This window comes from Pipistrellus hanaki, assembly GCF_964339955.1.
Source record: "Pipistrellus hanaki genome assembly, chromosome: X".
Classification (NCBI taxonomy): domain Eukaryota; kingdom Metazoa; phylum Chordata; class Mammalia; order Chiroptera; family Vespertilionidae; genus Pipistrellus; species Pipistrellus hanaki.
The window spans coordinates 31636930-31659169 of NC_140524.1; the positions used below are offsets into that span (position 1 = coordinate 31636930).

General features: G+C 35.1%; 1 protein-coding gene across 11 annotated transcripts in view; it reads right to left on the reverse strand.

Annotated features, from left to right (window-relative positions):
* Positions 1 to 22240, reverse strand: part of STAG2 (STAG2 cohesin complex component) — a 148908-nt gene that overhangs the window by 47292 nt on the left and 79376 nt on the right. For all 11 annotated transcript variants that reach the window (XM_084870782.1, XM_084870786.1, XM_084870781.1 and 8 more), the window contains 8 exons: positions 21941 to 22037; positions 16072 to 16148; positions 13481 to 13685; positions 11597 to 11748; positions 9613 to 9686; positions 8189 to 8312; positions 6900 to 6998; positions 6715 to 6794 (listed from right to left, as the gene is read on the reverse strand). In XM_084870782.1, the coding sequence (XP_084726908.1) occupies positions 6715 to 6794; positions 6900 to 6998; positions 8189 to 8312; positions 9613 to 9686; positions 11597 to 11748; positions 13481 to 13685; positions 16072 to 16148; positions 21941 to 22037 (908 nt within the window). The remainder of the gene's footprint in view (positions 1 to 6714; positions 6795 to 6899; positions 6999 to 8188; positions 8313 to 9612; positions 9687 to 11596; positions 11749 to 13480; positions 13686 to 16071; positions 16149 to 21940; positions 22038 to 22240) is intronic.

Consider the following 22240-nt stretch of genomic DNA (forward strand, 5'->3'; position numbering starts at 1 on the left):
TCCTTTTTGTTGTTTTTTTTGTTGTTATGTTCAAGGTTTCCAGAAGTGTGAAGTCAAAGGAAATATTAATTCTTTGAAGATAAACAAAATCAAAATGTTAAAATTCAAGTGTCAATAGCACTTTGATTTAATCTGCTTATGTATAATACTGGATTGTTTTTAGAAAAATCACTAGTTTATGATTTTAAAAAACATACATGATTCAAATCAGTTCATTCATTTTAACTATTTGAGAAGGAATATTTCTTGGAAGTTTCAGTTACTATTTATATACATGGCTAAACCAACATAAATGAAAATCACACTTCATAAAAATATCAGTATAAGAAACAAGAAAAAAATGTCTATAAGGTATTATGGAGATGAGAAGCTAGAGAAATATATAGAGTACTATTAATTTGTAATTTTTTTTCAATATTATTCAATATTTTAATTATATTCATATCCTATATAATAAAAGGCTAATATTCAAATTAACCACACAGCAGAATGACTGGTCGCTATGACGAGCATTGACCACCAGGGGGCAGATGTTCAATACAGGAGCTGCTCCCTAATAGTCAATGTACTCCACAGGGAAAGCACCCCCTCAGTCAGAAGCAGGGCTCACGAAATTGGGCAAAATCGGCAGCCAGACAACTCTCAAGGGGTCCCGGATTAGGAGAACACAGGCCCGGCTGAGGGACCCCACCAGGGCACAAATGCATGCACTGGGCCCTTAGTAGGTAAAATAATTATCTAATTTTAATACCTCTCTAAAGTGTGGCTAAACATCTTTTCATACGTTTAAATTTTTTAAAATATACTTTATTGAATTTTTACAGAGAGAGAGGAAGAGAGAGAGCGAGTTAGAAACATAGATCAGCTGCCTCATGCACACACCCCCACTGGAGATGTGCCCACAACCAAGGTACATGCCCCTGACTGGAATCGAACCCAAGACCTTTCAGTCCGCAGGCCGACACTCTATTGACTTAGCCAAACCAGTTTCGGTTCATATGTTTAAATTTTTATTTTATTTTCTATCAATGATCTGGTTACTGCCTTTTGACTGTTTTCCTATTGGGTTTCTGCTCTTTTTATTGATTTACTAGAAGCTTCATGCACGAAATTCATGCAAGAGTAGGCCTTTCTTCCCCTAGCTGCCAGCACAGGCTTCCCTCTGGCACCCAGAACCCGGGCTTCCCTCACAGCCCCGGCTTTTGTCTGGAAGGTTGCTTTTGTCTGAAAGGTTGTCTGGTAGCATATCCAGTCTAATTAGCTTTTATTATTATAAATTGAAAATGACTCCTATGATACAATAGTTTTGCCCAATCTGCCATGTGTTTTGTGGGTTTATGGTAGTATTTTATGTATTAGATTTAAATATAGTTAATTCAGTGATTATTTTTATCCAAAATTTCCTTTTGTTTTATGTCATGCTCAGAAAGATATTGCTCAGTAATTTTAAATATAAAACAATCTTTCCGAATTTTCATCCAGTACTTAAGTGGTTTCACTTATTTGCATCTAAACTTTTCATCCATCTGGAAATTATTTTTGTATAAGAAATTAAATAGATATCTAATTTAACCCTTTGCAGTCCACTGTCCCCTCTCAGGGGATATTGGAATTCTAGCATATCGCTCGGATGTCCCCTATCAGGGGACATTGCAGTTTATTAGTGATTACGGGGAATTGAGTTAATTCAACGCATGTTTCGCAAAGTAGCGTCGAGTAGCTGGTAGCCAATGTCCAGAATGGTTCGGAGTAGCTGGTAGCCAATGTCCAGAATTGTTCGGAGTGCAAAGGGTTAATTTTCCCCCTAAATATAACCTTGATGTCACAAAACCATTTACTTTTTTATAGAAAATGCAATCCTCACCCTATACTAGGTTCCTGGGTTCATTGCATTTGTCTCTATACTCTTCTTTATTCTAAGCCAATGATCTCTTTGCATATTCACCAGTATTAAAATTTTAAAATCACCATGGCTTTCCAATATGATTTAAAATCATATTGGTCATCTCTCATTTGTTTTACCAAATTTCACTGGCTACATGATGAATGTCATAATTAATATGCTATAATAAAAAAGGACCCTTTTGCAGTTATTTGGATCATGTTGACAACCTAAATGTCCACTGACAGATGAATACATAAATAAAATCCTATATAATAAAAGCCTAATATGCTAACTGTCCAGTCGTCCATTTAACCAATCAAAAGTATAATATGCTAAGGTCACTCAACTGCTCACTATGACATTCACTGACCACCAGGGAACAGACAACGGACCAATCGACCAGTCACTATGACATGCACGGACCACCAGGTGATAGACAGTTGACTGGTCAACCAGTTGTTATGACGTGTACTGGTTGACATTCCGACCAGTAAGTTAGCTTTCTGCTGGGGTTCGGCAGATTGGGACAAGCGAGATGGGCCGGACATGCCCTGGAGCCCTCCTGCGGTTCTGCCCCAGCTGGTCAAACTCCTGTGTCCCTCCCCAGCCCTGATCATGCACCGGGCCTCTAGTGTGGTATAAACATACAATGGAATATTATTGAGCCTCAAAAAGGAATCAAATTCTTATATGTATTACAATATGGACAAACACTAAAATGCTGAAGTAAATAAGCCGGATACAAAAGGACTAATATTGTATGATTCCACTTATATAAGGCACCTAAAATAGTCAAATTCATAAAGATAGAAAGTAGAACAGTGGTCACTAGGGATTGGGAGGTGAGGAGGGGAGGGAAGAAGAAAGAGTTAGTGTTTAATGGGTATAGAGTTTCAATATAAAGGGATAAAAGTGTTCTGCAGATGGATAATGGTAATGGCTGCACAACGTGAATGTACATTATGCCACCGACCTGAACACTTAAATTGATAAATTCTGTCATATACATAATGGAGGCTTGGTGCACAAAATTGGTGCATTTGGGGGGAAGGGGTGTCCCCTCAGCCTGGCCTGCAATTCTTGGACATCCTTAACACTGCATGGAGGCAAGAGAGGCTCCCGCAACCACTGCTGTACTTGCCAGCCTTGAGCCCAGCTTCGGGTTGAATGGCGCTCCCACTCCGGGAGCACAGTGACCACCAGGAGGCAGCTCCTGCATTGGGTGTCTGCCTCCTGGTGATCAGTGTGCTTCACAGCAACAGGTCATTCTGCCATTTGGTCGATTTACATATTGGCCTTTTATGACACAGGATTACCACAATTATTTTTAAAAGAGAAAATTATTTGCATCACTATTACATTATAACATAATGTTTAAATTCAGATTATTTAAATAAAAGTTTAGTTTCATTAAATACTAATTTCTGAAAGTGTAATAAAATACAATAAGAACATTTATTACACTCAGGAGTTTAAGAGCATCTAAAACACTAAAATGGAAAGAAAATGAACCAAAAGAATGAGCACACATGAATTCTTAGCTCAGAATTTTTCTAGTTCCATGGTTTCCTTTTCCTACTTTCTCAAGTTTACATGGGAAAATTAAGCTGGAGAACATTATGCTATGTGAAATAATAAATATGACATGAGAAAAAACCAAGATGGCGGTAAACAACTAATCTGGCACATCGCACAACAATTTCAAAACTACAACTAAAAGAAAAAATGTCTATCACCCAGAACCACGGGAAAGCTGGCTCAAAGAGAAAGGAGCACAAGCGCTGAAAAGCTTAGGTATGGAGGCACATGAATTGGGCCAGTGGCGGAAAACTGGGCGCACAGCTTTTTTTCAACTTGAAGGGAAACTAGCTCCCGATCACTTTGAAAATTCAGTTTCTGGGGTCACGTGGGGGACCCAGACACCTACAGGGAGAAGCTAGTCTGTCGGCTATCGGGTCCGAGAGTGAGGGTGACTTTTTTGCAGAGGTGAGCACAGCAATTATTTACTATGCTGGAGTGTGGGGACGCGGAAACTTGGAAACTCAGAAAAGCAAAGACTGCTGACAACAAACCATAGCTGTTTGTCACACCCCAGCCTAGTGACATCCTGAGGCTCCGCCCCACCCTGAGGCCCCAACTCACCCTGAGGACACGCCCTGCACATTCTACAAACCCATCCAGGCTCCACATAGCTGCTTTTACATATAAATGGCTTATATTGTGGCTGCTTAATGAAATAAACTGCAGCTCCAGCTCCAAAACTGCCAAATCCCAAGCAAAGAGGAGAAAACTGTAGTTTTTTGTGATAGCTCCTGTTGGGTGGCCTCAGACAGTAGCTGAACTGCACCCCATTGGAGATCCGGAAAATAGTGTATCTAAGTGGTAAGTGTGAGACACCAGTTTCCAACTACTCTCATAAGGGACACATTTAACCTGTTAACGGAGCAGGACCAATAAATACGTCAAACGTAAACACTATTGGGAACAGGTAGGACATATGAATACGTCCTTGAAATATATGTTGTGCCCTGAGAGGGACGGTATATATTTTTTGTAATCTTTATAATTGTTTGTAAAATTTATAATTTTTTAATTCGATGTTTCCGTTTTATTAATGGTATTCCTTTCTATTTGTTTGTTAATTTTGTATTTTCCTTTGTGCTTTATATATAAATGAAAAAATATGTATTTCATTTATTTTAATTAAGTATAAATAAAAAAATAATAATATAAAATTACGTCCACTGGGCGTGACATACTGACACGTCCTAGCGAAAGAGTATGCGCCCATTGTATGTTGCGTAATTAAAAAGGGAACTCCCCGGTTAACAGGTTAAGAGACAGACTCAGTGAGCACCAAAGCCCTACGGGAACAAATCCTCCTCCATAAACAGTCTCCAGCACAGCAATTCTTCTGTTATAGACACAGTGGGTCCTCACAGCCAATTGGCCTGGAGGTCAATTCTCCCCAGTGACACCAACAACAATCAAGACTTAACTACAACAAGGGTGCACACACAGTCCACAAAGGGGTACACCAAGAGTGTCCACATCAGGCAACTGTGAGGCTGACCCACTGAACCATATAAGACACCCAGCACACAAAGCTACCCTACCAACTCAGGGAAGCAGCGAAAATGCCGAGAAAAGGAAATAGATCTAAACGAAAGAAATGGAGGAGAACAAAAGACTGGATGTAGAGTTCAAAAACACGGTTATAAGGTTTTTCAAGAATTTTCTAGAAAAGGCCGATAAATTTAATGAGACACTCAAGGATATGCAAAAGGAACAACTAGAAATTAAATATACACTGACTCAATTAAAAAATATTATACAGGGACCCAACAGCAGACTAGAAGAACGCAAAAATCAAGTCAAAGATTTGGAACACAAAGAGCAAGAGGACACTCCTCCGCAGAAGCAAGAAGAGAAGAGAATCTAAAAAGTTGAAGATAGTGTAAGAAACCCCTGGGACAACTTCAAAAGTACCAACATCAGAATTATGGGGGTGCCAGAAGAAGAGAGGGAGTGCAAGATACTGAAAACCTATTTGAAGAAATAATGAGCGTAAACTTTCCCTCACCTGGTGAAACAAATAGACTTACAAGTCCAGGAAGCACACAGAACCCCAAACAAAAGGAATCCAAAGAGGACCACAGCAAGACACATCATAATTAAAATGCCAAGAGCAAAAGACAGAATATCTTACAAGCAGCCAGAGAAAAACAGTTACATACAAGGGAACACCCATATTATCAGCTGATTTCTCAACAGAAACTATGCAGGCCAGATGGGAATGGCAAAAAATATTCAAAGTGATCAATAGCAAGAACCTACAACCAAGATTACTCTACCCAGCAAAGTTATCATTCAGAATTTAAAGGCAGATAAAGAGCTTCACAGATCAGAAAAAGCTAAAGGAGTACATCACCACCAAACCAGTATTATATGAAATGCTAAAAGGTGTTCTTTAAAAAGAAGAAAAAGAAAAAAGATAAAAATTATGAACAACAAATACGTACCCATCAACAAGTGAATCTAAAAGTCAAGTGAATTAAAAATCTGAGGAGCAGAATAAACTGGTGAATAGAATAGAATCAGGGGCATAAAATGGGAGGGGATTGATAATTCTCTGAGGGAAAGGGGTGTCTGTTTAGGAGGTATGGGAATAGATTGGACAAAAATCATATACCTATGGATGAAGACAGCGGGGGGTGTGTGTGTGTGTAAGGGCAGAGGGTGGGGTGGGGACCGGGTGGAGGGGAGCTATTGGGGGGTGGGGAAGAGAGAGAGAGAGAGAGAGAGAGAGAGAAACAATTGTAATAATCTGAACAATAAAGATTTGTTAAAAAAAAAATATATATATATATATATTTATATTTATATATCTATATATCTATATATCTATATCTATATCTATATCTATATCTATATATATCACGTGATATCACTTATTTCCGGATTATAGTGAACAACATAAACTGATGAACAAAAACAGAGACAGAGAAGCATCAATCAGATGCTCAAACCTCAGAAGGAAGGTAGGGGAGGGTGGGAGTAAGGGGTAGAGGTCAACCAAAGGACTTGTATGCATGCATACAAGCCTAACCAATAGACACGGACACCAGGGGGGATGAGTGCATGAACAGGACAGGGGTGGGAGGACAATAGGGGAATAAGGACACATATGTAATGCCTTAATAAAAAAATAAAAAAAAATACAATGACTTAAAAGTTACTAAAATTTAGATCTAAATAAATGAAACCAAATTTTCTAATATATTATTTAAAATCTGGACATCAGTAATATGCAATAAATACATACTTACTGTAAAACAAGAGTAAGTAATTTTATTGCTTGTACTGCCACATCGTATTCTTTGTCAAGGGTCATAGACACAATTCTATCCTAAGGACAAAAAAAAAAAAAAAAAAAAGATTTTTAAAGAGAAAGCAAAAAAAAAAATATTTTCAAATGATAGGTAATTTTTAAATACTTAAAAGTAACACTAACCTTGAACCGACTGGTAAAAAGCTCCAGTTTGGAATTAAGCTCTTTGTTATAATAAAGCCCTTGTAGAGCAGTGAGACATTTGAGTCTTACTTCACCTTGCTAAAGAAACAAGAGGAAAAATGCATTAAAAAGCTGGTATGTTTTCAACCGGAATAGTCAATACATATACTCTATTTCCTACTTAAAGTTTTTAAATGTTCTATATAGTAGCATTTCTTCAAATACTCACCTTTGATAATGAAAAATATGAATCAATATATATATATATATATATATATATATATATATATATATATATATATATATGACTAAATACCTTTGGGGTTATCATTTACAGAAAGTAACATTTGTAAGATAAATACAAGGAACTTCAAGGCCAATGAAAAGGCAGCTTCAGAGAAAGGCAGATTAATACCCTGTTTCCCCAAAAATAAGACAGTGTCTTATATTAATTTTTGCTCCCAAAGATGTGCTAGGTCTTATTTTCAGGGGATGTCTTATTTTCCCATGAAGAAGAATACGGTACACATTTATTGTTAAATGAAAATAAAGGAAATTTATTACCTGTATATGGTACAGTAGTACAGTAGTTGTCAACACAAACCAGACAAACTGTGAATCCTACAGTATCAAGAATTTACTCATTTATTCAATGACAATCATGTCATCATCTTCTGGAACATCATCATAACAATCCACTTCCTGAATTTCCTAGTGAATTTCTTGTGATTTCTTTTAGAATCAGTGGACCAAATCTCTCATGTTTAGCAATGGCATTCTGAGACAGAGCCTGGGGGGGGGCCTTATTTTCAGGGGGATGCCTTATATTTCACTCAAGAAGGAAACCTGTAAGTAGGTCTTATTTTCGGAGGATGTCTTATTTTCGGGGAAACACGGTAAAAAAGGCCAAAGTCAAGTTTTAACTTATAATCTAAGATGCATATTTATCGAGAGGAATTTTTTAAAATATAGTACTCACATACTAAAAACCAAATTAAGGACTCTTTCCAGTACTCTAAGAAATGCCTCACTACCCCCACCTACATGATCCTAATGTTTCAGTATAAAAAATAATTCAAGATTAAAGGCTAAATCAGTGGCCACAATTCAAAACTTTACAGGAATTTATGACAGAGATGATAATTTCTTGGAGCATTCAGAACAGAATATAGGAGACAGACCTATAGAAATGGAGTCCTAGATATACCTACATCCATATAACTCTTTTTGAATGAGAATTGTATACAGTGATGCCTGTAGGTAGATATAGTCTGTAGGGCATACCTTACCTTATCATGCATAGTCCAACCAACATATTTTAAATAACTGTCATTAAGAAAAGCATCACTATACATTTTCATCCAAATGCCAATTTCTTCAATACAAATAGCTCGGATTTCAGCTATTGCATCGCTAAAGGAAGGAAGGAAACATTATGCATATTAGTGCCACTATACCACAGAACTTTTGATTTAAGAGATGCCAAATAATTCAAACCTACTATGAATATACTATTATGTAAAGTATTATTGGTGATTTAAAAATAGAACTGGCCCAGCCAGCATGGCTCAGTGGTTGAACCAGGAGGCCATGGTTCAATTTCAGACAGAGCACAGCGTGGGTTGCGGGCTCAATCACCATATTGGGGCATGTAGGAAGACAGCCAATTGATGGTTCTCTCTCCCTCTTCCCTTCTCTCTGATATCAATAAAAATATATTTTAAAAATAAAAGTAGAGCTGAAACATGGCCTCTGAATGCCAATGAGGTTTCAATTTAGTTGGCAAAAGCATAATTTTCACCACATAAATAAACTTAAATAGAACTACAAACAAAATGGATCACCACCTTTTACCCCATGCCATATCACAGACTTTTGCTCACACCTGCCGGGCATGGTGTGTTCAGAAGACAGCAGAGCAGGCACAGTAGTCTGGTTAGAGCATAATTTTCCAGGTGAGAATTAGTTACACATAACAATGAGGCCAACCTCAATTGTGAATTGAATGCCAAACTAAATTATTTTAATTTATCCTGTAGGTACTGGTGAGTCATTGAAGGCATTTTAGCAGAAAAACAATTCAACAAAAGAACATTTTAAGGAAACTTCAAAAATCTCTACGCATGAGAATGATGAGGAAATGGATAAAGATAACTATGACAGTAACTAAATAAAAAGAATGGGCAGATACATTACAAAGAAGTATTAACCTGATTAAATAACTGCCAAGTTGAGGAAATGAGAAAAAAGTTGAATATGAATACCACCAACATTTAAAGAATAGGTTACAACAGAAATGGTGGTAAGATTACCTACTTCTTTCCTCTATTCATTCAAAATAGCAAAAGAAAACATCTCACATCTATCCAAATTTTCCCACTGATACTCAAATGAAGAGAAGAGAGTTAGGAGTCAGTGTGTTAGCATAGGACATCCAAAAGCAATGAAATATTCTATATTCTAACTCCTAATAAATAGTATTTGCTGGGCAGCTACAAGTCAAGAACAACACTAACCCATTTTTCAGACAGAAAACATCAAGTTCAAAGCAGTTAAATAATTTACCTTGAGTGTGTCTCATTTCATGGAAGAGCTTAGATTCTAACGTTGACTTTCACCAACATTCTTTCCACTAATTTATACTGGCTAAACCACTTCCAAACTTGAATAGAATTAAGAATTATATAGAAAAAAAAAAACTATCATGACTTACCGGTATCTATGTACAAACACTCCCTTAAATATTGCATTCATCATATTTTCTATTTCATCCTGATTTTCTTGAAGCTGAAAAAAAAAAAAAGGTTTCTTTTCATAAATAATGGAAGACAACCAAAAGAACATCTAAAATTTGTTAAATTACAAATGCAGGATTCTCCAGTAGTTTAGTGGTTACATCTAAATTTTAATTTCACTAGACAACAGTAAAAACAGAAAAATTAACAGCTGTTATATATCAGGTAAAGTCCCTTGATAGCTGGAATATTTGACTTGGCTATTTTAATGTTTGGCTGGTAGATTAATTTTTCTAATGCTCACAAATTTCCATTGTATAAGGGTATATAATGAAATCTGTTAAGTTTATAATAATACATATTACCTATTAAATAATATATATGTTCATATAAAATATTAACAATATTTGATTATCCTCTTTATATTCTGAAAAAGAAAAGTCATATTAACTAGTATCTGTTCAAAAAATAGAAGGGATTTGAATAAGATAACTTGTAAAAAAAATTGTCTCCCTGCTAAATTCTTTTAAGGAAAAGAAGGCTCACCTGAAAAAAAAAGCAAGTAAACATTTCAAATCTTGGTTGACTATGTACCCCATATATTTTTAATTTACAGTTTGAGAGTTAAGAGAAAATTGTTTCAGAGCTTGGGAATTATAAGAAATCTGTGTTTTCATAAAAAAAATTTTTCTTTTCATGAATATAATCTTGCATTTCTAAATAATGTTAATTTACGTTCATTGGTACGTATAAATAGCCAAAGGTACAGGTGGTTTTTTAATGTGTTTAAAAACTTATCCCTAACCTAGAAGTATTAATATCCTATATTTGCACAAGAAATTCATCTGCTCATCCTGGCTCTGGCCAATGTGGCCCAGTTGGTTGGGCGTCCTTCTGTGCACTGTGTGGGTTACCAGGATTGCAGGCTCGTTCCCTGATAGGGGGTGTGCAGGAGGCAGCAGAACAATGTTTCATTCTCACATCAATGTTCCTCTCTTTCACCTTCTCCCTTTCTCTCCCTCTAAATTCAATAAAAATATTTTCAAAAAATAAATCTATTCATTCCGTGTTCACAACCTTAAATTTATGTACAAGAATGAGGTCATAATTTCAAAAAGTATGTTTGCCTAATAAATCATCTGAGGAAATTAATTAAATTAAAGGGCAAAAAGGTCAGTTCTTCATTTCAAACTATATGAAAGTGATGAGGTATTTAAGCATCAGGGAAATACGGATCAAATTTTTTAGCATTTCTTGAGTTGAGGCATTTTTAAAAGTTACTGACAATCGCAGAAATAACTTTATATTATAGCTACACCCGTGCCAAAATCAAGTAATTTATGGATTACCATGGCAAGTATTGTAACTCAACAGCACTACTGAGTTTCATCAGACTTTGCCTTTAGAAATAAAAATATACATCCCCAGTATCAGATAGCAAAACATTATATCATCAATGAAGGAGGAATTTACATCACAAATACAACATTGAAATATTTTATTTATTATTTATGGAAAGACTGAAAAATATTTTCCTCATTCAAATCCGAATTAGCAGTCATTAATTTTAAACAAGTGCTTCTACATTACACAAAAATAGCCAACAACTGAGACATCATAAATAGCTTTTAAGTTATTTTTCAAATTGATTTCACATAAGTGAAACTTTATTTCATCCTGACAAGCTGAAGGAGGAAGTTGAGATATTTTCACAGAAGAGATGAAATACTAAGGCTTAAAATAATTTGTCTGGTATGCCCAGGAATTCTTACTTGAAGCCTTGAACTCTTAACCCTAATCCACAAAGAATGAAAATATACCCAAAAGGTTTTGCTGGCATGGATAGTCAACAAATTCAAATCTTTCCAAAACATTTTATCTAATCAACTAGCAAAACTGTGTCATTAATGGTGACCAAGTTGGTCACCTATTAATAGTGCAAATATTAATATATGAATTTACCTCTTTCCGCTTTTGTAGCAGGAGTTCTAGCCTCTCATTGGCTCGTTTTCCAATCATTTTATTCCGTTCTGCCTCATACTGTCTTTGTGTATTATCCATATTAATGCTAAGATTTAGTGCCACATTCACCAAAGCTGTCATCAACTTCATAGCTATTTTTAAAGGGGAAAAAAGGTTGATATTGGTTTCACAGATACAAAAAAATTACAAATTAAGAGAAATTAAAAACAAATTGGGCTGTTCTGCTTCTAAAAGAAAAGCAAAATATGGCTGCCACAAATGACAAAACAGCTAATGAGTATTAAATACTTACTGTTTATCAGTTGGTTACCTATGTTATATACTTTTCATAGAATATCTCCTAATCCTAATAACAAGCCTCAAAATTAAGTACCTTTATCCCATTTTATTCCTGAGGACACTGAAGATCAGGGAGATTAAGAAATTTGCCTCAGATTATGCAGTTCATGTAAGTAGGATTCAAAATTTAGTAATCTGTATAGAGACTATATATCCCCTCCAATGATCTTTTTCAGAGATCACGATTCACTTTAGAAGTAAACTGTGGTTCATACAACAGTCAATTAACTATCTCAGTAATCAAAGAGAGAAAGAGCCTGTATAAAAATGTTAGGCACTATAGTGTATAAAAATGTTGGGGAATTTTACTAGTATTTGATTTCCTTTCATTCTACTATATTATACATCATGAAGACAATAGTGAAATTATGAAAAACATCCAGATAAAAATTCAAAAGTACAAAGAGTAAAGTAACATTCAATGAAGTGATATTTTAATTTTTTTTGTGTGTGTGTGTAATCCTCACCAGAGGATATTTTTCCATTGATATAGAGAGAGAAAGGAAGGGAGGGAAGAGGTGAAGAGAGGGAAGGAGGGAGGGAGGGAAGGAGAGAGAGAGAGAGAGAGAGAGAGAGAGAGAGAGAGAGACAGACAGACAGACAGACAGACAGACAGACAGACTAATGTGAAACACACATCAACTGGTTGCCTCTGACACATGTTCCAACTGGGGCAGGGAATTGAACCCCACCTGAGGTCCATGCCCTTGACTGGGAATCAAACTCACAGGATGGAGTACACAGGCCACAGGGTGGGGGCACACCTGAAGTGCCCAGCTGGGGTGATGTGGAAACTGTGACACTGGAACCCACAAAAAAACTATTACATCAATTAGGCCAGTATACCAAGGCTAGGAGACATAGCACCTCTACTTAATACATAATATTCAAATAGGTTTAGCACAAGAAAATCATTACATACTAATACTAGAGGCCTGGTGCACTTGGGGGCTGGGGGGGGGGGGGGGGGGGGAGGAGTGCTTCCTCAGTCTGGATTACAGAGGATGCAGGCCAGGCTGAGGGACCCCACAGATGCATGATCAGGTGCACAGAGCCAGAGAGGGATGTGGGAGGTTGGTCAGCCAGGGAGGGCTCCAGGGCGTGTCTGGCCCATCTCGCTCAGTCCCAATCAGCTGGACCCCAGCAGCAAACTACCAGTATAAGCATCTGCCCCCTGGTGGTCAGTGCACGGCATAGTGAGTGGTTGAGCAACCTTAGCATATCATTAGCGTATTACACTTTGATTGGTTGAATTGCCAGCCAGACACTTAGTATATTAGGCTTTTATTATACAGGATAGTATGCCTTCACAAAACCAAACTAAAATACGATCCCATTCCCAATGATTCATGAGGGTTGGATGAGAGGTGGGTGGCTTCCTACTGGTTACTTTATAAATAAAATTCATTAATTTATGTCACCATTATTTCATTTCTTTTAATGGAAATCTTTTTTCATGTTTAATAAAAATCATTTTCATCTCTAATCTTGGGAAATACACAGAAAAAATTTCTAAATACCAACCTGCCAGGGTGCTTGTATGTCGAAAGGCTCTGACTTGTGAGTCAGACAATCCTGTAAGAAGTGAAATGACTGTATCCATCATGTATTCATCATATATGATACTATATTGACACTGCCGTACTAATACACCAATGAATTCACAAAAACTGGATTTGAACTTCTTCCACTGAGGACCGGCCATGGTAAGTGGATAATCTCCACTATCCTAAAACAAAAAATTTAAACAACCATTTCATATAAAACGAGTGACAATAAATTTTACTTCTTTTTTAAAATACCTAGGCAGAAGCTAAAATGACTCCTTTATCTCACCTTTCTTTTCTAATAAAATCCTCAAAGTAGGCAGGAGAACAATATATAAAGGCAAAAGTAAATAAAAGCAGAGAACCTCTGCTTTTATTATTTTTTTTAAATATATTTTATTGATTTTTCACAGATAGGAAGAGAGAGGGATAGAGAGTTAGAAACATTGATGAGAGAGAATCATCAATCAGCTCCCTCTTGCACACCCCCCACTGGGCATGTACCAGCAACCAAGGTACATGCCCCCGACTGGAATCAAACCTGGGACCTTTCAGTCCGCAGGCCGATGCTCTATCCACTGAGCCAAACCTGTTTCGGCCCTCTGCTTTTATTAAATAGCAAAATGAATATTTTGAATTCACTTTAACCAATGAAAATATATGTCAATTATTCAGGTTTAAAAAAATGTCTCTCTTATCAAATCAAAACACTATTTTGATAAGCCAAGATTCATTTATTAAATTTTTAAAAACAAAAACAAACCAAAGTTATATTTTTAAAAGCATTCAAAATAATGAAATCACATTCTCAGCAATCTAATAGATTGATGTATGATTTCTAAATATTCAAAAGATTACCATGCATGTTTTCACTAGCTTCAGATCAAATAGTCAACAGATATAAATAACCAGATAATTTTTTAAAGAAATAAAATGTAGCTAGTATAGCCTGGAAACAATGGACCTCAGATACTCTTCATAAAAAGGTGGAATATTCTTCAATGTATTTACAGTGAGGTTTTTTCATAAATAAAAGCAAACAAGTCCTTAAAAAATAAAAAAAATAAAAGCAGAGACCAATATCACATAGAACTTCTAAAAAAAAAAAAAACAAAAAAAAAAAACAACTCCCAACAAGAGTATCATAGAGGCTTATCATTTTATCAGTTTAGTAAAATTTTGTAACAATTAAATTTTGTCATTAGAACAATATTTTTTTTTATTTTAAGCTATGACATATCTAAGTAGTACTATTTTGCATCTGAGAATAAGGTCCTAACACTACTTTACAAAATGGTTTATCTTCCATCTTTTCTGATTGGCTCATTTAAGTGAGCCAATAAGATGATATTAAAACATATCATCTTAATTGTTAGCAACTTGGTTTTCTAATTATTTTCAAACTATATTTCAGGATTCCTACCTCAAATAGCTTTTTACTTTTAGTAAGAAGGTTCTCACTAAAACATTTAATATTAGAAAGCTAAAATAATACCATATTCATAATTACATCTTAACTGTTTAGAGGTTAATAGCATTTAGAGATCAACAAAGCAATTTTAGTAACTCGTTTATCTTTTAGAATGGTAGTTGAGCCCAGCCAGCATGGCTCAGTAGTTGAGCGTTGATCTATGAACCAGGAGGTTACAGTTCAATTCCTGGTCAGGGCATATATCAGGGTTGTGGGCTCGATCTCCAGAGGGGAGCATGCTGGAGGAATCCAATTGGTGATTCTCTCTCATCACTGATGTTTCTATCTCTCTCTCCTTCTGTGAAATCAATAAAAATATATTTTTTTTTAAAAAAACAGAATGGTAATTGAAAATACCTTAGAGTAAGCAAGGAAAAATAAAATTCAAATGAGATAAGACTTTCTATTAGAAAATTCTCTGTAAAAAGCTTTGAAGAGTAGAAACTACATGTTGGAATACAGCTGTGAACAAAACAAAAATCCATGCCCTCAAGAAGTTTACATTATAGTAAATCTAAATATGTCTTTTATTGATAACAATACTCCAAAGACATCATTTTGATAAAGGAGCATCTCAAATCTAAGCTACTATTCTTTATTTGTATTGTTCTTGTTACTCATATTTAAAAAATAAAGGAGATTTTAGACATAATCATTTATAAGTATGTATATTTATAGACATATTTCTTTGCTGGTTCCTTAGATATTGACCAAACCTTCCTCTTACAAGATGTCAAGATATGATCTTAGACTCTAAATTTTATTTTAGCTACCATTTATTAAGTTCTTACTATGTGCCAAGCATTATAAAATGCTAAGGAATTTTTCAAATATTACTAAATTCAATCTTCAGAACAGCCTATGGGATAAGTATTATTAGCCCCATTTTACAGATGATGAAACTAATGCTAAGATAAAAAATTGCCCAAGGTCACATAGTCATCATCTGATTGAAACTGATGCCAAAGCTCTTATCCATGATACTAATATTCAGAACTTAAGAATATTTTCAAAAGGAAATTTTAAAAAAGAATATCTTCGAGAATAAATCAAGATCAACAAGCATAAAATTATCAAAACATTTAGATTAATGTTACCTCATCAAACTCTTCAGTCATTTTTCGAATTATTTCAGAGTTCTGCATATGTCTAAACATTTCTGCTGTGACAACTCCTAAAATTTGCAAGTGTGAGAAGTTAATACATGGCAGAATTAAATAAATAAAGAGAACTTTTCAATCAATCTCTAATACTAAAATGGCTAGTCACATAATGTGTACTTCTTCATCATGTGACCTTTACTGTGAACCTCAACCCTATAAAATAAATAACGCACAAATCCCAATCTCAATGTACACAAGAAAAGAACCCTATACTTCCAACAGTTACCTTTCTTCCTAGCCTTCACCATTTCTGCCTGACTTATTTTACTCATATCTATATGTATACAGGATTAGTTCCTTTAATATAAAACATATGTCATCAGAATGAGGCAGCTTTCAGGGTAACATTTAAAACTGTAAGGAAGACCCTAAACATAACAAGGGAAAGATTAATAATAGGCAGAGTTCACTTTAACCAATTTTCTTCATTAAGCACTATTTCATGTAAAAGTAAACTACATCCCATAACTTTCTAAAAGAGCTCCAAAAAAACATAAGTGGTAGTTCCTGCCCACCCAGAAGCCTATAATATAATTGGAAGATTAAATAAAGAATAACCTAGCTCTGGCCAGGTGGCTTGGTTGCTTTGGAGTATCCTCCCATACACCAATAGGTTGCAGGTTCAATTCCTGATCAGGGGACATACGTAGGTTACATATTCCATCCTTGGTCAGGGTGCATATGGGAGTTAAGTGATTGCTGTTTCACTCTCACATCAATGTGTATCTCTCTCTCCAATAAACATATCCTTGGGCAAGGAAATAAATGAATAAATAAATATATAAGCCTAAAAAGGAAAGGAAGGAAAACATCAAGGTATTATATAACAAATGCCCTAATGAATGGCTATGCCAAAAATGGCTATAGTTCAGACCCACAAAAGAAGACTGAAATCTGATAAAGACATTCAGAATTTTAAAGGAGGGTGGGAGGAGAGGAAAAAGGCATCCAGGATATTTTTTGTTTTGAATTGATTTTAGAGAAGGGAGGAGGAGAACAGAGGGATGGGAGAGAGAGAGGAAGGGAGGGAGGAAGAAACATTGATGTGAGAGAAATATCTATCAGCTGCCTCCTATATGCATTCCAAAGAGGGATGGAACCTGCAACCCAAGCATGTGCCCTGACGAAGAAATGAACACAGCACCTTTGGGTATATATGCTCAGTTGATGCTCCAATCAACTGAGCCACATCAGAATTTCTAGGGAAAGTTTCAAGCAGAAGATACTGTATAATTTGTGCAGGGAGAAGATGTACTTGAATTTCCTCTGGTGAAGTTTCAGGCTTTTAAAAAGTGAAAATATTAGATTTTAAAAACCATATTTCTATTGATGGATTATTTATTCCTTGTCAGTTTTATAACTAGAATACCATAAATATAGTAACATTCAAGAAAAGAATGTCTTAATATAGGAAGATTAAATTTATTATGAAAATTAGATATAATTAATATTTCAATTGGTCAAGCTACATTCTGTATATGCATGTGCGTGTATGTGTGTATACATTTAAAAGCAATAATCATATTCTCTTTGCAACCCTAAACCTGAAAAGAACAATTGATACTTGAGCCTCCTTCTCTATGGGCATGCAATTTAAGACTTTCCAGTAGCACAACAAAGCCAGCAGGGGTAGACCAGTAACTAACATCCACTGAGCTTCCTGTGCACAAGCCACTTCACATATGATTAGCCACGGTGACATGCCCATGAGGCAGGTACTACATTATCTTGACTTTACAGATGAGGAAAATAAAGCTAAGGCAAAGAAGTTAAATAATTTGTCTGACGCTATTCATCTACATCATCCTGATCACCCGCAGGGGAGATCAATATCTAGTGGTGCTGTGAAAGAGCCTGTACTTAACATCAAAGAGAACCAAATGACTGTTTAAAAATATTGAGACATTTAGAAGAAACCATAATTTCCTTGGCTAAAGAAGCACATTCTCAAAAAACTTTTTAAAGGGTTTAAAATTTTAATCTAGAGTTATGGATATAATCTTCAGATATCTTTCCATAACTTATGCCCAGATGCTGTAAACTTGGCAGTGCTAAAAGCAAAGTAACTCAATCCCTGAAACAATTCTTATGAAACATTTATATGTAAATAAATCTCAAAGCAAACATACTGCATACATTTTGACAAATATCCAATTATGAACCTCTTCCACTCATCTCAAAGGCCATATAACAGCCCTAAACCCCACTACATATAACTCCAGAACACCAGGCCAGAGTACAATGCCTTAAAAGTGTGGGAGACATGAAGCAAGACTTCTAAAAACTGGTAAATTGAAAAGTGACAGTTGAAGCAGAAAAGAAAGAAGGAAACAACAGTATCATCAACCACCTCAATAGCTGCAGAAGGCACAACTTAAGTAAAATAACTGATGCTCATAATGACAATACTGAGTCCACAGGAAAAGGTTCAAGTATACTAGATATACTTAAATAAGTTTCTAACTCATTTATAAAAGAAGTGTATCAAAATAATTTTGTGTTCTGTAAGTAATTAATGGCCTTAACTTTGATTATATGGTAAATTTCCTTTAGTGGAGTTTTTTTTTATTCTAAAAAAATACTGTGGCAGTATTTTAAATCTATCTGATACTTTGTTTTCAATACTTTAAATTTTTATAAATCTTGATAACATGGTTTGTGACAAGGTATATCCAAATGGTGAGTTGTGCGTTGGTGGTATAGTGGTGAGCATAGTTGCCTTCCAAATGGTGAGTTGTCAAAATGTCAGAAAATGAATGAATCTTATAAAGGAAAAATGCTTTTGACTATGGCCTTGTTTTAAAACTACAATTCAGAAGTCTCACTAGGAAACTAAAACTGACAAAACTATGATGAGCAGAGAATACTGAAGATAAAAAAATTAGAATTTCAAGTCATCAAATTATTTAACCTTCCATTTTCAAAAAATATAGAGAAAGGACCTGATCCTTGATTACCTAACACAACAAACAGGTCCCTATACACTTCTACTGCAGAGAGATGGACTAAACATAGACAAAATAGAAATATTAATATATCTCATTTTTAAGAATTAATCTGGCTCATTATATTGTCATTATAACAACACTTTTTCTAAGCAGTCAGCAGATTTTTCTAATATTGATTTGCAGCTACTTTTAACTTTTAAGATAACTAGGCAACTTTCTACACTCTAAAGTTAAGACAAATTTTTTTAATTTCTGAAAACTGACTACATTAAAAGCATTATAAAGATCACAAACTCAAGAAGTTAATATATTTATCAGGCCGCATATACTAAATATTTACTATGCACACTGCATTAAATGTTGTGATCAATCTTAAATTAAATGCATCAGTTCTTATAATGTTACTTTTTCTCCAATTCCAATGATATTATTACTTAAGGACTATAATTGAATGAAAGTAGGCCTAAGTAAACTGTTGTTGTTTTTTTTAATACTTTCTTCAGATACTAGAGGCCCAATGCATGAAATTCATGCAAGAGTAGGCCTTCCTTCCCACAGCTGCCATATAGGACCCATGCTTCCCTCACAGCCCCGGCTTCATCTGGAAGGTAGTCCAGTCTAATTAGCATATTATGCTTTTATTATTATAGATAAGTCAGTCATTCTTTTGCACCTTAACTTCTTATATCTATTTTTAAGGAACCTTCCCTTCTCCTGATTTCTAATGCCCATGTTTTTTTGGTGCCATTTTCTTAAAAAAAAAAAAAAAAATTGTAGCACCTTTATAAAACTAGGGTCTAGTAATAATTAATGTCGTTTTTAAACATTCGTTTAAAATCTTGCTTGGCGTTGACTTGTATTGACATAACCTTCAAACACGTGGTATCTACAGAACGTGTGAAGTGCAATTAACAAGTTTTGCTTGAAAAAGTTTGTGTTTGGTTTGGTTTTTGTTGCAGAACTAGGGCTAAGAAGATGGTGGATGAAGAGCATATTCGGCACTGCATGCTTTACGAGTTCCAATTAGGAAGAAAGGCAAGTGAGGCTGCAAAAAACATCTGTAGTGCTCTTGGTCAAGATGCAGTTAGCGCCAGAAAATGCCAGTGTTGGTTTGAGAAATTTCGCGAGGGAAATTTTTCGTTAGATGACAAGAGTGGTCAAGGCCGTGTGTCCAATTTTAATCAAGAAGCTCTTCAAGCTCTTTTGGTGCAAAATCCTCAAATTACCCAACAAGAGCTTGCGACAACTTTAAATTGTTCACAAAAAAACAATTTCCAATCAATTGCGTGCACTTGGCAAAGTCCAAAAGTTTGGAAAATGGGTTCCTCATGAGTTGACCGACAACAACCGTAATCAAAGAGTCACAATTTGCAGTTCGCTCCTCTCTGGTCAAAACCGTTTGCCGTTTTTAGAGCAAATTGTTACCCGAGATGAAAAATGGGTGCTGTATGTTAATTTGAAAAGGCGGCCTCAATGGTTGGACAAAAATGAGGCTCTGCAGCCCACGCCAAAACCTGACTTGCATGCGAAAAAAGTGATGTTGTGTGTTTGGTGGAATTTTAAAGGAATTCTTCCTTATGAACTTTTACCATCTAACCAAACCATTACAAGTGCAGTGTATAGTGCCCAATTGGAAAGGTTAGCCCAAGCTTTAAGAGAAAAAGAACCCGCGCTGATTAATCGGAAGGGCGTAATTCTTCACCACGATAACGCACAACCGCATACTGCAAGAATCACTGCTGAAAAACTGCGCCAGTTGGAATGGGAAGTTCTCCCTCAACCTGCATATTCTCCTGATATTGCCCCTTCGATTACCATTTGTTTCGTTCTTTGCAAAACTTTCTTCTTGGAAAAAAATTTAATAATGAAGAATGCCTCAAAAATGCATTGACCGAATTTTTTGCATCAAAATCACAAGAATTTTACAACAGAGGGATTAAAATGCTTCCTGAGCGTTGGGCACAAGTAGTAGAAAACAATGGCAACTATATTGTTGATTAAATTTTGTTGTATTGTTTTAATAAATTCGATTTAAAAAAGTATTAGAAAATGACATTAATTATTACTAGACCTAATATGTAATACTTATTTGCCTTGGAATCTTCTAGAATTAGGATGTGCCAAGTGTTAGGGAAACATGGGATAGATCAGAATCTGCCCATCATCTTAACTGACTCAGGAAATAAATCACATGAGGATGTTATCCCTAACTTACATAATTTTATACTCCAGGTCAATATCTGCACTAAATACTTTTATCTCTGGGAAGATATTTCTGTATTTTATATTTTCCCCATTTCTATTTCAAAGTATTTTTACACAAAATAAAAACATTTTTCACAAGAATCCCACTCCCAAATATAGTTCCTCCTTGAGAAGAAAAACTGGAAATTTCACCAATACCTTATTTAACTAACTAACTTACTTAGTTACTTAGTTATTACTTACCTACTTACTGTTATTCATGGTACTTTTTAATTCCCTAAACTTTACAATTCCCTGTCATATTAACCTGTATTTCTTCATTATCTTCCTCCTCCCCTTTTAATCCATTTATTTGTTCCTAAAACAAGATGCTGAAAGTAGGAAATATATCTAATAAAAGTAACATAACAATTATAAATTGCCAAGTTTTTAGTCAACTTCACATATGAATACAACTATCTCAACTGTTTCTTACTATGTTCTTTGCTCTTTTTTCCTTACACATTATGTATTGTTATAATGGAAAAAAAAAAAAAAAACAAAACAATATCTTGGCATTATTTTCCAAGTAAAGTGTTAATATAGCTTTAGGTAGAACAAACAGAGACCATTAAAAAAATATTCTGCTTCCAAAAATAAATATGTCTTACCTTTACAGCCTGAACACTGAATAAAAAAGTTGATGAGGTCAAGAAGTGCTATATCTCGGTCATGCTTGTATGACTCTATCCAATCATCTACCACCGACTATAGTAAAGAGGGAAAAAAACATTAGCTTTTTCTAATGTTCTAAAAATTAAGTTGGATTTTAGTCATTAAAAGTCAACATTAAGTGGTATCATATTACTACTTCAAATTAACATATACATACTTGTACATAAAATTTTTTAAGTTAAATTTGAATCATAAAATTGAATCAAATTCAGTAAAATTATCACCTGATAAAGAAA